This window comes from Amphiura filiformis, chromosome 8 (assembly GCF_039555335.1).
Source record: "Amphiura filiformis chromosome 8, Afil_fr2py, whole genome shotgun sequence".
NCBI classification, from domain to species: domain Eukaryota; kingdom Metazoa; phylum Echinodermata; class Ophiuroidea; order Amphilepidida; family Amphiuridae; genus Amphiura; species Amphiura filiformis.
The window spans coordinates 61299342-61315368 of NC_092635.1; the positions used below are offsets into that span (position 1 = coordinate 61299342).

General features: G+C 35.3%; 1 protein-coding gene across 3 annotated transcripts in view; it reads left to right on the top strand.

Moving 5' to 3' along the window:
- Positions 1–16027, top strand: part of LOC140159319 (GATA-binding factor 2-like) — a 62671-nt gene that overhangs the window by 32060 nt on the left and 14584 nt on the right. For 2 of the 3 annotated variants that reach the window (XM_072182755.1, XM_072182754.1), the window contains exons 2-3: positions 10972–11331; positions 15181–15732. In XM_072182755.1, coding sequence (XP_072038856.1) covers positions 11037–11331; positions 15181–15732 — 847 coding nt within the window. In that variant the 5' untranslated portion in view covers positions 10972–11036. Of the gene's footprint in view, positions 1–9190; positions 9298–10971; positions 11332–15180; positions 15733–16027 lie in introns of those variants that run through there. The other variant, XM_072182756.1, reaches the window with a different exon arrangement.

Below are 16027 nucleotides of genomic sequence, written 5' to 3' on the forward strand. Positions count from 1 at the left end.
CCACCCTGTATAAATGAATAAAAGGCACTCTTTGTGATGAAACAATACTATTTTTGACGAAGACCGGGACGAAGTGTCTGTTACTAGTAATTCACCAAGAAGGCATTGCATGACATTTGGAAAGGAAAGAGGCAATACTTAAGTTTTCGTAACATTAATTTTTAATACATTAGTTTTGAAAAGAAAGTAAGTTTTCTTCCACGTGATCGAATACGTTGCATTGAAATACAAAGCTATAGAGTGGCAGTTTAACAACTTGTAGGCGAATATTGGGAACGAAAAGCGTGAAGATGATGGCGATAAATTCATGGGACAAATTCACTGATAACTTGACGATATTACCCAATATCACATGTATAATAACGAAATGGTAAAGTTCAATAAACTGGATTCTAGGCATCAATGTTTGCATGTGTAAATAAGCTATCAATAAAATTCTGCTTCACTCGTTACTTATCAACAGTACCACATCTAATTGTGTAAATTACCTTGGAGGATAATTAGTTTTAACAAACCATCTGTGTAATATTATTCTCATTAAGTGTTCTTCTTGTTAACACCTCTGTGAAACCGTGTCCATAATATATCCATCAATCTGGTGGAAATTTAATGTTTTGTTAAAACCAATCTTAAACATACACACGTTCGTTATGTTGTTGAACAATGTTTCAGAAGCATTGTGGATCTGATAACGGTAATAAGAAGAAATTACTTTATTTTCTGGACGTTTTTTTGTAAGAAAGATTGGAATGCGAAGAAAGGGGGTAAATTGAGCACTGAATTGGGTCGTGGGATTAATTACACGCCAGAGTGAATCCATTGAACGACGCATCCTAACATCCCTTCCGTTTGCAAGGCGCGAGCTGTAGATTTCAACTTGTACTCAGATCTAAGCGCTTTGATTGCTTTCTATATTAAATCACATCTGGCAGAATTGAGATAACTTCGGCTTCACTTTATACTTCTGAAGGGGGCTCGTGTCCGTAAGACAATTTCTCTTATATACAAGACTCGGTCGGTATATGATAAAAAGAAGGATTTCTTTTTTCGAGGTGAGAGTTGAGAAAAGAAGGCGGCAAGATTAAGACTGAGGAAAATGATGTCGAAGCGTATTAAGCAAATTACAGCACACACCGCGGCTCACATGTTTACCGCATTCCCCTAGTCAACATGCATCCTCATTTACTTCCAACAAATTATTGTCAAAACTTTAAAGCGTGATGACCCTTTTCTTTCTATATTTACAAAAATGGTTTGAGATATTTGTTTTCATTAAGTAATCAAAATAAGAGTACGCAATTTAAACACTCAATTGGCCGTGCTTTATATTCCTTTACAGATATGCAATTCAGGTTGCGCAGTTGTCAATTTTACAGGAGCACTAAAATAGCGTTGGTCTAATTAATTACCCATGTTCATTAGTGTTATATTTTGATGTTCCTTTATATATGACACGCATTTTTTAATTCAAGCTGACCAATTTAAATAGCCACCGTGTCTGTCTATTAACTAATTGTGTTGTGTATCCAACTGATAAGAGTGTTACTAATTAATCATCAATTTATATACGTCATTAAAGTCAATATAGTAATTGTCTATATTTATTCCTATAAATAATTTCATAGGGTTGACTTATGGGTATGTTTTGACTGACTAATTGACCACTGTGTCAATGATCCTTAACTTGTCTTCACTGAATTTGAATAATTGTTTTACTTCTAATTGCACACAATAATTAGAACGAATCTGCCATACCTATTGATAAAAAACCATCAGATAGATAAAGTAATTTATGTAAAGCAAGATATTTGAGAAATTTTCAATTTGATAATACATTTCAATAAATGTTTATTTATTTATTTATTTATTTATTTATTTATTTATTTATTTATTTATTTATTTATTTATTTATTTATTTATTTACTTATTTATTTATTTATTTATTTATTTATTTATATATTTGTTTATTTATTCTATTTATTTGCTCATTTGATATATTTATCTATTTTTTATTTTTATTTAATTATTTATTTATTTATTTATTTATCTATCTATTTTTATTTATTCATTTATTAATTCAAATTTTATTTATTTATATATATATTTATAAATTGAACATTACTCTCAGACTGTTAGAACTTCGGATAAAATATTGAAGCAAATTTATTCCAAATCGGCTGACTTGTGGCTAACAGTCTACACACCTGCCTTATAGATGGAACAATCACATTCCTCGAAGGCAATTAAAAACGTAGATAATAAAACAAAACATGAAATTCAACCATTATGAAAACAAGCCACATTATTGACAGATTTTCTGCCTGAGACTTTCACCAGGAATCTTTTAATAGAAAACTGCATGTACTTTTCAAGAACATAAACGAAAACAAAGTATCTATTGACAATAAAACGTAAATTTGCTCTATTAACACACGCACGCACGCACGTTCTTTTTTATTATGAAGCTGGTAAAAAAGCTGTAAATTAGTGTGTTGTTAGTAAAGTTTAATTCCATTCGTTTTGAAATTAATTACAACATGCTTCATGTAATTAAAATAATTCCTTTCGCCTCTACCGTGTTTATTTGCTCCATTTTCAATACCGTAATCGCTTGTGTTGAAAAAAGTCAAATTGTACTATGTATCTAAAAGTGTATCTGTACCGTGATAGTGTTGTTCATTGGGGTTTTATAGTGTAATGCTGTTGTTATCATTTCCTATTGTTACCATATTGGCAAATCTCGCCCAAAGCGAGCTGGAGACCCGGTAACTAGCGGGTTATGTCAACATACGGCACACGCTCTTCCACCTTTCTCAATTGAAATTAGCGGGTATTCCTTGACGGTAACACGCAGAAATCACGCTTAACATTCGACAACAGCTCGCGTAAGTGGTGCTAATGCATCTTTTATGATATTTTTATTACCCTTGAGAAACAATTCATAATAATAGTGTTAAATCATTATTTTTATAATATCCAAATTAGTTGCTTCTGTTGGCATTTTGGCGTTGTTCGTTTTGCAGTTGTACAATTGTCCTATTAACAACTGATGCCATATACTAGTACTTCGGGATACATTTTCGCGTCTTTGAAGATACGTCCAGATTATATGACAAAATTGTTCTCGGCAAAAGCATCGTTGCAAACATCATTCTAGAAGTCGTCAAACTCAAGACAATTGAGTGACAGGACACTGACTTCTTTGTTCTATCATTATCTTTCAATTGACTCTTCTTTTCATCAACATCAAGACTGATCTAGGTAAATGCCTGTACTTGGCAGTTAGTTTTTACGTTCCGGATATTTCAAAGTAAAATTTTTGTCCTGTCATTGTCATGTTTTGGACATGTTTGACCTTATTAACTGAAATAGAAATACGTTTGAAGTTTGTACAAAAGGTTCAAAGGCTAACCACCTCTTTAAGATCTCCAGTTCTACACCTCATGTTCCCCGTTTCCTATATTATTACCAAAAACGGTAAGATGGTTCTGCCAGCACTCCGGTTACTGACGTAGACCAGTTTAGGATACCCTGGGCAAACGGAAGACCGAGTCCCTCAGCACTAGGTCCGCATGGGATTGGGAGATTTGAAACAATGCTAATTATGGCCCCAAATCTTGAAGTGAAAGCTACGAGGAGCACCTATACTAATCCGATTACAGCACTAAATAGAATTAGTCATAAAACAAACCAGATGATAAAGTCGATGAGACGTAAAACGAAACGCAATACATAGGATAGAAGGAAACGCTGTAAGGAGCAGGGCACTTAAGCGTTTTTAAGCTTTACGTGAAGCACTCAGGGGATGTGTACTGAACTTACTGCCTCGGATATATCAAGCAAGTTGTTGCATTGATGAATGCGGATACAAAGTATTAGTTGACGAGTATCTTAGCAGGTAAGGCTACGGCAATACGCGGTAATATTATCTTCAGCCGACACCAATGCTCCATAGAGATGATACCACTTAAATCTGGATTATAAGGATAGCACAACGTCTAGGGTTGAAATCAGTATCGATTAAAACGCAATTATTGGAGTTTTGGTTAATTTGATAGTCCAACATCTGGTAAAAATATAGTTGGATATTGTTGTTTTGGTAAGATATTATTATTCGACACAGTTATGCACCATATTATCTGATTATTCGTAAATGCTGACATCACAGCATCATGCTAAACTTAGTACGTGTAAAAGCTCACTTTAAATGTTTTACGCAATACATTATTACATAATCGATGTATTTCTGATCACTGCCTTAATTAAGAACAATTTTTATCAGACTAGAAGCATCAATGTCATTGTGTCAACCGCGAATTATACCGAGATGTGTGCATTTGGCATGTTTGGGTGGGATTTTCCCGATGCGGTAACATCAGGAAATCATAACAACAGCATTACACGATAAAAATCCTCTTGAACAGCGCTACCACCGGTATACAAATTTATGGTACAGTTTAAGATACACACATCTTAAATATACAATATCATCACCTATACACTCTTAGTCTTAGAAAAACGAAATCAAAAGTTGCACTTTTATGTTGTAATCAATGAAAGCACAACGCTGGTTTTAATGTGCTAATCAATGGAAAGCACGGTGCTAATTCTATTGTTCGTGAATGCTTTGTGTACAAATCAATATGACATGCAATGCAGCAAACTGCAACTTTTGAATTTACATCTTCATTGGGATTTCGGAACATCGTGTCGTTTATTTCTTGAATTCTTGAACGAATTCAATGAACGAGGTCTTAAATCCGAGCTAAAAGATGCAGCTATTGGCTGATGGTTACAATTAGGACATATCTGTCTTTGTTTAGGATATACAGGGGTGAACTTAATTCTTTTGCGCATTGTATTTGATTAATTGATAGTGATATATAATGGGGACGCTTAATTTAAGTTTAATTGTATATGTTTAATTGCACATAGTCAAACAATCACGCTTTAATATTATTGACACAAATTGTATAAAATTTAATGTAGCCTACAACTGAACTTGACTCCGAGGAATGAATTTGAATATCAGTTGCAAATTGTATCTAATACGCGTAATAGTACTGGAATTCAATATGTTTCTTTTGTAAAAGTTATTATCATTACGAACAAAACTGTTTTAAAAAGAATTAAAAAAATATATAAACTTGTGAAATAATGCTAAATCATTTTTCATCAATTATGTAAAACAATGAAAACTTTATACAGCGCATTCACTAATTTGTTTGTTTTTTAATTAAAAATTAGTTCCGTTCAGATAGAATCGTCTATATTATGAGGGCAGTATTTAGTTGCAATTGTTGTGTCATCCCAATACCTCTTTCATCCATCACAGAATGTGTCTTAACACACTCACATGTGTCGGCTTCTGTTGTTTTAGTTGTGTCTTCGCGATTGTTATCATGAATTCATTGATGGACCAAGAGGCAAACAAACACATGTTTTCGAGCATAATGCCTTATTCCGCAGCTCAATAGTGTCGATACTTTCACTCCATTATAATATTTTCTCAGTCGAGTAGCTTTTATCTGAACAGCTTCCTAGTAGCAAAAAAGATAAAGATCTGTAAAAGTGACGTTTCTTACATATACATTTTCTTTTCTTTTTTTCCCTCCACATAATAATTTTGTGGAATATTAGTTGGTATTAGATTGGGTTCTCTCCAGCTTGGACGCAATATCTCGTTAGTCATTTGCCCTGTCCACCAAAGCACCTAAAGTAATAATGTTTTCGTGATATTCACTAGTGCAACATTGAGTGAAAAATTATTCAGTGAGAGCAATCAACTTATGGAATCAGATTGCAACGTTTGCACAGTATTTTTGTGAGACCTGAGAGCACATCATACACACCAAATTGCATTCTGAATACGAGGAATGTCCATCTGATATCAAATTATTGATTTTTTTATATTTTTGATATTTAACCGTCCTCAAAGTATACTTTATAAATCTAATGATATGTAATTAAAGTATATATAGCTGGGAGGAAAAGCCATATATCTTTTGAAAATGTTGACCTTTCGTATTGAAGATATGCATTTTTTCCCCAAAAGACCTAAAATTGTTTGGTGTTTTTGGGAAAAATAAATATCTTCAATACGAAAGGTCAAATTTTTTAAATGATGGACAACCTTTCTACATACACTTAAAGTACATATCATCAGATTTGTCAAAAATATCAATTTTTAATAATTTGCCATAAAATTAGCATTATATTGCGAATTAAAAAATTATGCAATTTGGTGTGTCTGATGTGCTCTCATTTCCAACAAAAATACTGTGCAAACATTACTATCCGATTCCTTAATACAATCTAATTTCGCGATAATTTAAGCTGCAAAATATAACATTAAATGACAGATACAAAAATGTAAATTGTGTTAAATGGCATGCGAATGCTTGCTTTGCGTAAGTAGGTTTTGCTTCACAAAACAGAACATGACTTGATTGGAACTAAAAGTATGGATGAGGGCGGTATTCAGTGCTACCGCCCGATTGCTGTTGGTGGATATAAAAAACAGCAATGGGCTTGTGCGCTAGCGTTCCGCTCGCTCTTAACCAAATTACATGTAATCATAAATCACTTTGGACAATTGCATTGGTCAGTCCAGAATACGGTCTGAGCAATGTAGTAGCTGCGCTGTATCAAAGCGTTGTAGAAGTTGTATGTGTGGAGTGATTTTAACAAGGGCTTGCGCGTGGAAATGAACGACACATTTTAAAAATTATATGTGATTTTTAACCACACAGGACTTATTATTTTTATTTGTCATGGTTTTACTGAAAAAAGGCAGCGGATAATAGCGTGAAAATGAAGATTTAAAAAATGGAATAATAACACAGGGTTCCTCAGTTTATCTTACAGGTTTTCAATTATAATAAAATAAAGGCTGTTTATATATTAATTCCGGCATCTTTTTAAAGAGATAGGCCTAGTCCTCTTATATAAAATGACTTTGGGACAACAACAGCAATATATTTTAACATGTTTAAGATTTTCTTAAGTTGAATTCTTTGACTTTTTTAGGCGGTAAATTTTGCGCAAAAGCAAAATGGAACAACAACAACAACAAAAATACAGCAAACGCACGATTATAAAATATGAGACAAATTTGTTCGGCAATAGATAATGCTCGTAGCCACTTGGTCAATTTTCATTAACTTGAAAGATATTTCCCCGGAAATTAAGGACAATCTTTAAGCTTCCGCAATAGCCTCATTAGCCTTTTAATAAATGCTGACAAAAGCTAAAATGTTTACTGCAGTGTTAACAATTCTTAAACCATTAATAATATTATTTAATTAATATATGGAATAGTATGCAATTTGCATGATATTTTTATTATTCTCGCATCGTAAGTGAAATAAATTAATATTTAGCATTTTGGGACAAAGTATTTTGTAGAGTGATGAACGCTGAACTTAGGTAATTATCTTAGGAAACAGTGTTCGCCTTTAGGCATGTTAGGTGCATAGCTTGTTTTTCCGCGTGTTTACAGCTTGAATTATAACTAACATGGTAAACTTGAGTAGCCAGTGGGGTCGAACTTAGAAATCTTTCAACCTTGGAAGAGAGCTAATAACGTGAACTTGCTCCTAGGCAAATTAGCCATCCAGTAGCGATGCAACAAGTGGTATGATATATGGGTAATGGGAAGTTTTCGTTGTTGCTTTGACCTTTGTCTTTTGTAGGGGGACAAACTACTTTTAGCATAAACAAATTCACTTAAATATTCACTCTTTTGAATTCTATTGTTTAGGGGCCTAAATGTAAAAGTTGATTCAATAAAATTTGTGCCTGAAATTGTCAATATTTTCAATTCAAGTAGGGGTATAAATGTGAAGTATAAACAGACCCAGAAGGGTTTTTTTTATCATAGCTAGAGGGCGCGTTTTAAGTGGCCATCATCTGGACATCGCTGACACCTGCCAAGTGAGGGTCCCTTGCACCCACAGTGCCTGTTGATTGTTCACCCAACCCCACTTTTTAATACATCCCCTGTGCCCCGGACCTGTGTCCCTAGATATTGGCGACACTAAGGCGGTCAGCTTAAAACCCGACCTCTACGGCGATGACAGGGTACCGTCACTCTTGACCAATCAGGATTTAGTTCACGTCACTGACATACGCGAGACCCAGGTCCAACCCTATTTAAAATGGCTTGTCATTGGCGTATCACCTAGCACCCAATAAGTACAGGAAACTGCTATATTTAGCGCCCAATTAAGGCCAACTTGTTGTGGCATATCAGTGTGAAGTTGAAATAAATTCATTTTTGAGAAAGTGTCCAAGGGTTTGACAAGGTGTAGAATTTGCAAACTATACGCTGACCCAATTTCCCATTATTAACAAAAGTGTGTTTAACATGGTTTATAAAACCGGCTGTTTCCTTAAACATATGATCATTCGCAGCTAAACTTTTTTAAAAGCTTCCTTCAGTTTAAACATTATCAGCAAGATTAGCCGCCTTTTCACATCCACTCTTTTTGTCTCGTTCATTATCCAACCTTTGCACAAATCACACGCTGCTTCTTTCATTTTCTCATGCACGCACATTCATTAATGATGCATATTTATTTCATAAATATTAAAAATATGTGATTTTTTCGTTGTTTGTCAAAATATATAGGTCATTCACCCTTGTATGAATGTTGCTCTATTATGACGAGCGAGGTCCCAGCTCGCTTTGGGCGATTTGTGGTATCGCTCAGGGGTAGAACCCAACTCAAGCAGCCGTGAATCTAACCGGGCAAAAATTGCCAACCATAGCATGTTCCTTCCTTTGCTAAGAGCACCACTGATATGGTGAAAAACTTTTCTTAGCTGTTGACGTCATCTGAATAAAGTAGCACTCTTGTCATTAATAGTGAAGACAGCAAGCAGGGGCGGGCGTACCTGGGACGTAGAAATCCCAGGCTGCCTCGTGTTGCAAACTAGTATCTGTGTGCAAACTAAAGAAAAAAAGTTCCGATAATAGTAGTACAAAATAGAAATCAAAAATAAAAAGGCAACATCACAACATACGCCAACTTGTTCTATTTCTGTGCTCGCTATTGAAAGATAAGAAGACATTTACACGTAGTAACACACAGGATGACATTATGATCTACGGATTTACGTATGTACTCTCAAAGCTGACATAGTGAACCCTGAAAAGATTTACTCAACTTTTTTAAGCTTTGCAAAGTTTTTGCAAAGTGAAATTCTGCCTGGTACGAACTTGACTTTGCTTTAGCTATGCCAAGTATAGGAGTTATGCACTATGCTTTTCGACAACTTTGTCTGGTGTACCATGTGAGTAGCGCATTTTACTTTGAGTGATTCTCTGTTTTAAATAATATTATATTTGTTGTGCATCTTTATTTGCAGTTTGTCTTTGCATAGTTCCGTCCGATGAGTTAGGCCTATATATCTAACATAACTTCAGTCGACTACAATGCGACTGTCAATTTAGTCCATGCATCACGTAAATTCGGTTGAATTTGTATTTGCGCGCGCTTCGCTCATCCGGTACTTATCTCATCCAATTCGATCCATTTGGGCAGGGACAACAAACTCTCTGCGTGCATGGTAGCACACAGTAGCTCGGTGTTTCATTTATGCAAGTAACGGAATTACCCACTTACTTCAAAAGATCTAATTAGCTCTCGTTCTTAATTAAAACAAAAAGCCCGACTTGTTATTTAGTAGAATTCCACTCACTCCTGCTGCTTTGTATGCTCTCCCATCCCTGTGCGCCAATGTCATCTGCCCATAGTGGTAACCAATCCCGCTGACTATAATGCCGAATTTTACCTTTAAATCACACAATTGTTCCTTTAGCTTGCATTTTAAGTCTTATGCGAATTGGTCGTTGATTAAGTCACACGTCTTCATCATTCTTGTTATACAGTTATTGACTTTAAATATGTTATCATAAATCGAGAAAGCAATGTTATTATCAAGATAATGGTCTTGTTTTTCAATTGCTGGTGGTGATACAGACTGAAGATGATGAGATACTCACAGGTAACTTTATCGCAAATTATTGCAGCGTATACTTTGTGCTATCTTCGTTCTCATTTGATGATGATACTCTTTTTTTATTGTAATTTTCTTCTTCATAAAATTTATTAGCAAAAATATGAAAATGTAATCATGGATGCTTCCTGTGTGTTGAATCCCAAGACGACAGAATATTTCTATATCATTTTGATATTACACCCGTCTTCATCAAGCGCTTATTTTCCACGCTAGTCTTGGTGGCGGATTCTCAAGGGTCCAGGGCTATTGTCGAGACTGTCGTATGGATGGTAAACAGTGAATTGTAATAACCACCACTTATATTGTCGTCTCTTTCTCAATCGCGATTCACACTCCTCAATTTGATCGGCTTGCGATCATTATCATCATCATCTCTAGTCTCGTGCCGTCCGTCTACAAATTGACTGATATTTCAAATCGGGACTTTTAATACACTGCGCCACTTTTCGCAAATCTTTGCGGGCTGTGAGTGAATATTTTTAGGCAAACGTTCAGAAAGTGATGCGTACCGTGGATTGCTTCTTTCAAATGCCACCAAATAACCATCATTTATGATAGCAGAGAGATTAGTGGTGCAATTATTTTACCAAAGAACCTACTTCTGGATTTTACAATAAGCTGCTACTGGATTTCTTCTTCAAAACTGAAGATTTTTACAGTTTAAGATTTTTACAATTAACGCTACTGGATTTCTTTTCAAAGCAGAAGATTTTTACAGTTTAATGTTAACAAATGGTATGCTTTTAATGTTTGTTTTAAGTTATCAATTTTCTGCAGGCATCTTTTCATCACAAAAGAAAAACTGTTGTTCCTGGACTTAAAAAATGTTAAAAATAAAATCAACACATGTTATTTGATACGTATATATTACTGTAAACATTTCTGCTTATCATGCATGTCATGCTAGACTTGTAATTTGGGATTTCTTATTCTTGTTTCCTTTAGAATATTTGAGTGAAGTAACAGCCAGCCACACCTAGTAACAAAAGGATAAAGCTAGAGGAGTAAGGATGGAAATGTCAGAGCATACGAGATGGATGGTCGTCAATGGTCAGCATAACGCCGACTCGCATTCTGGGCATCATTCGCACACTGGTTCCAGTGGAGGAGTGTCAGATCGGATGCACAGTACTCATCCTGGTATCAATTTTATGGAGCCCTCTCAACTGGTATCTCCCGATGATGTCGATGTGTTCTTTCACACACTGGATGGCAATGGGAATCATGTAAATCCACCGAGTTATTACTCAAATTCGGCAGCTGCAGCGAGAGCGGCGGCTATGCATAGTTACAGACCGTCACATGGTACGTAGTTTTTGTAAAATCAATTTCACATTAAGAATTTTGTTTGTCTATTCCGTGATGATTATCCTTTTTGTCTTGCGTAAAATAGTTATATACAATATGCTGAAATATGAAAAGGGTTTAAGCACAAGTCAGTAAGTTCCACGGCACGAGCACGCAAATGATGGAATCATTTGGAATGCACTCATCACTTCCTCAGGCTAGTGACGTCATTAGGTATGCAAATTGTACGCGCGCGACATCTTTAATAAGTGCGGCTGCATATAAGTTGCGATGTTACGATCTCGAAGAGACAAAAAACATCAAATCATTTATTTAATTGCTGATGTGTACACATAATTACTTTTAAGTAATAGGAGTTGAAACTCGTAATTACTTTTAAGTAATTTTAATTACTTAAAGAGTTAAAACTCTTCACGTTGTGCCTGCTTTGTCATTTACAACTTATAAGGGATCTCATAAACGACCTTTTTCAGGTAAGCAACTGTTGAAAAGTAAATATGACGTTGGCCCACTAACTATCATGTCCCAGCAAACACAAAAATGTTATGAAATCGTTTCTTCAGAAGGTTTAATAACATTTTGTTATATAAAGATCATAATACGTTTTTAAAACGTTATTGTAAAATATTTTGGGCAAACATTTTTGAAAAATATTTTGTCAACAGTTAAATAACATTCAGTTAGAATGTTTTGCATCACGTTTTCAAAAACGTTTTATGAATGTTATGAATTGAAACGTTTTTGTACCGTTTATATAACCCCGACATTTAAACCTTTGTGTTTTCTGGGATGCAAGTAATGCTATGGGTCAGTACATGCCATGTTATTTGTTTACGAAGTTTTATATCTGGTAAGATTTGAGGGGCAAATTAGTAATCGGAATGTTGCAAATTTTTAAATGAAGAGAAAGCGAGTTTAACGATTTACTGTTATACATTTTGATTTGGTCCCACGTTTTACTGTTTTCAGTCAGTTTTACACGCGTACTCGCATTACGGACTCATTTTTCACAATGGCATGGTCAAATTTATGCCTCATCTTCGGCAATTCTTCCCAAGAATATGCCGATTAGATCCGCATTTCTTTCAAGTCTCTCTTCCGGTATATTTTGGTTGATACCGAAGTTTGCATTCAATAAATACAGCGTGGGACAAACCAAAACATCATTATAACATAAGCTGCAATTTTGTCACTTGATGGATGACAAATATGATCAGTTTATGGGCTCTTGTATCATGTGTATAGACAACATATAGATATTAAAGTTTGTAAACAAATAAAAATAACACGTGTATTGACCCATGTCATTTCTTACACGTGATAGTAATAGGTCATGTTTACTTTTCAACAGGGGCTAACCTGGAATTAGTCGCTATGAGATCCTTTAAGATCGTACAGTATATATTATGCGTCTGATATGCATGTCTGACCTGACTACGGCTAAATAGCATCCACAGTTTTGCCTAGACCTAAAACAAACTTTAAGGTTCTGTCAAATATTGCGCTCGAGTTACTGTGAATTATCATTAGCGTAATGCCGTTTTGACTTTTGACGTTATGCTGTTCCAACTACCGATTAAAAACTTCTTGAATTCAGGAAGCATAAACTTTCTGCACCTTGAATGTTCCGATTACTCAACATTAGATGATTAGTGCCCGAAGTAAGGCAGCAATATGGTTACGTAGTGTACTGATACATCACTCACTCACACAGGTGTATCCGAATGATACAAACTTGAGGCGACCAATTTTCTTTGCTCCAGTATTACCTTACATGCTTTGTAAGCTCCTAACATGGCATCTTATCTCACATTTACAGGATAGGACCTATATATTGCTTTCAAATATAGTGTCTAATTTTAGGTTTGCTTGGTTTAATTGCCATATTTGGCGGTGTCAGGTGTTGCCTAATTCATATCAATTAAAACTGCACGTGGGCTCATTTTATAATGAGCAACAAGACATTTAAAAGTTTGTTAGAAAAATGAAGCAGGAAAAATAGTATGTGTTTTGAGTCACATGTTAATTATCGTGCCTGATCTTTTACATCTTTACTGCTTAAATTCCTGACACAAGCTTTTTAAAAAATTCAATAGCATTATGTATCATCCGAAGCTGGCAACCTTTTACTGTTTAAAATAAACAGTTTTGACGTTTGCAAATGATACTATATAGGCCTACATTGATTTAATATAGGCCTAGATCCTACAGGTAAAAATAAGGGAAACCTTGCGCAAAGTTTAGTTGTCAAAGCAGATATTTTTGTAATTGGGGCCTATACTTTCAAATGAAACTATACTTAAACAGAGAACAAATCGCACCTTTTTGCTATATAAGCCGTACACTTCAAAATACAGTGCGCAAAATAATTAAGGTACCAGTTAGGTTCACCCCTGTTTATCCTATGCAAAGACAGATATGTCATAATTGGAATTGCAGTTTGCTATATTGCATGCCCTATTTCCATGTTTGTAGGCGTTCTCGAGCAAGAGAACTAGCACCACGCTTTCCATTTAGAACATTAAATCTAGTACGGTGTTTTCATTGATCAAAAGTTCAACTTTTGCAGATCTCCGTTTAAGGTTTTTAATCACCCTTTTAATAATTCTCAACCAATTTCAAAAAATTAGGTCTTAAATCAGTGCTGAAGATTTACAGGTATTGATTGCTTGTTTTAATTTTGTAATATTTGTCTTTGTTTAGGATATACAGGGGTGAATGGTATCATACCTATTTTGCGCACTGTATGTTAAATTGTCAGATTTACATCATCAATGTACTTCTGTTTCGTGTGCTTTTCAACATCCAGACTTGTCGAGCCAATTTAATACGTCCAGCTGCCTATTTATGATTAAAATCAATCGACATCATTTATATTCAAATTATGTCAACGGTCTAATAATTTAGTGTGAATGCATTTTGGTATAACGGTCCAGTTGTATTAGAAATCAAATTTTGAATATCTTTGTTTAACATTAATGTAGTTTTTCTAGCATTTGTTTAGCTGACAAAAATATTACAATTACCAATTTTTTTAATCATTTTTCAATTAGCTTCAAACCAAAGTTGTTTCATGTTACCAGCAATTTTTGTAACAATGTTCTGGCTCACAAAACATAATCAGTCAACTTGTTCATTTGAATTTTTGCCAACGCTATATATTCTGTAAGGTTTATATCTCTTGACTTCAAAAAATGTCACACCTAATTTTAGTATAACAATCAAATAAACGGAACTAGTTTGAATTACCAAAATTTGCCTAGAAAATACAAAAGATTTATCATTTATATTATCGCGGATTATTTTAAATTTAAATATTTTCATTTTTGTTTTCGCTTGCGCGTGTGCTGATCCAGGTAGTATTCAGCAGTCAGAACAGTTTTAGCCTTCAATTCACGCCCTTTGTGAATGTTTGTGGCCTTACTGATAATTTGCCAATTACCCCCATGCAAGGTTGTAGATCAAGCCAGTGATGTGACACTTTAATACAGGCTCCCGGAAGACACAGATAGTACTTGGAGGAGTCAAGAACAGGATGTGTTTCAACTGGCCCGGATTGTAAAAGCAAACCAGTATAAAACGAGCCACACTTTGAACTGCATGGGGCGCTCTGTACACACGCGCCGCATGTCATGCTAAAGGACCCAGAACAAGGAAACAGAAAAGGTCCTTCTTCCTGCGTATCGTTTACTTTGGCTGGGAGATATAAATAGTACAGGCTGGTTCAAGACCTGCATTCACTTTACTGGTAGTAAGCAACTGAAGCGGACGGACCGCGTGGTTATAAGGAGTAGACCTGTGGACTGAAACTCTTACTTGTGTATTATATTTTTTAATTTTCTACAGGTCGTGTTGCAGGTGGGCAAGTTTGCCGACCTCACTTTCACACACCCACCATTCAGTGGATCGAGAGCACTAAGACTCTGCGTCCCGTGCAGAGCAGCAATCCTCATTCAGCCTGGTGTTCCAGCCCATATTCATCAGGTACCCATGCCAGTGCAGGAGCATCACTCAGTGGAGTTCCCCCCACAAGTTTATCGAGCACTCATCCGCAGACAAGTCCTCATTTGTTTAACTTTCCACCAACACCTCCTAAGGATACCACGCCAGATAGTCTGAATCTTACGCACTCTTCTTCAAATAATATGAATGGGGACTATAACAGTACCGACCCATCAGAGAAATCGGTTACTGCGCTCAAGGACTCACAAAATAACTCACTGACAATGTCTGCAGCGGACAGTATGTACAGTCAACCACATCATATGTCAGCATATACAACATACGTTCCAGCGCCGGACCTTACTAACGGAACTCTTGGTTTTCACCCTGGCGTTATTGGAAACAGAAACTTTAGTACAGCTCCCAGGTCAAGATCTAAAAGCAGGTCTAGCTCAGGTCAGTATATTGCAACCTTTGTATTTATAAATGTTTAAATTAGTAATAATACTAGTATCATTAATTCATTATAATCTCCATGCTCTTACATACAGCACTTTTTACAAGGTAGGCATAAATAATACAGACAAGACCAGGCATGAGACCGTTTGCACTTTATGAAAGTCTCATGATGATTATACATATCGCGGTATATCAGAAACAAAAAAATGGCTTGCACGTATAACTATACTAGGCCCTAAACTATAACATGTTATAAAATGAACTATTTCATAAAGCACGTAGGCTATATTGT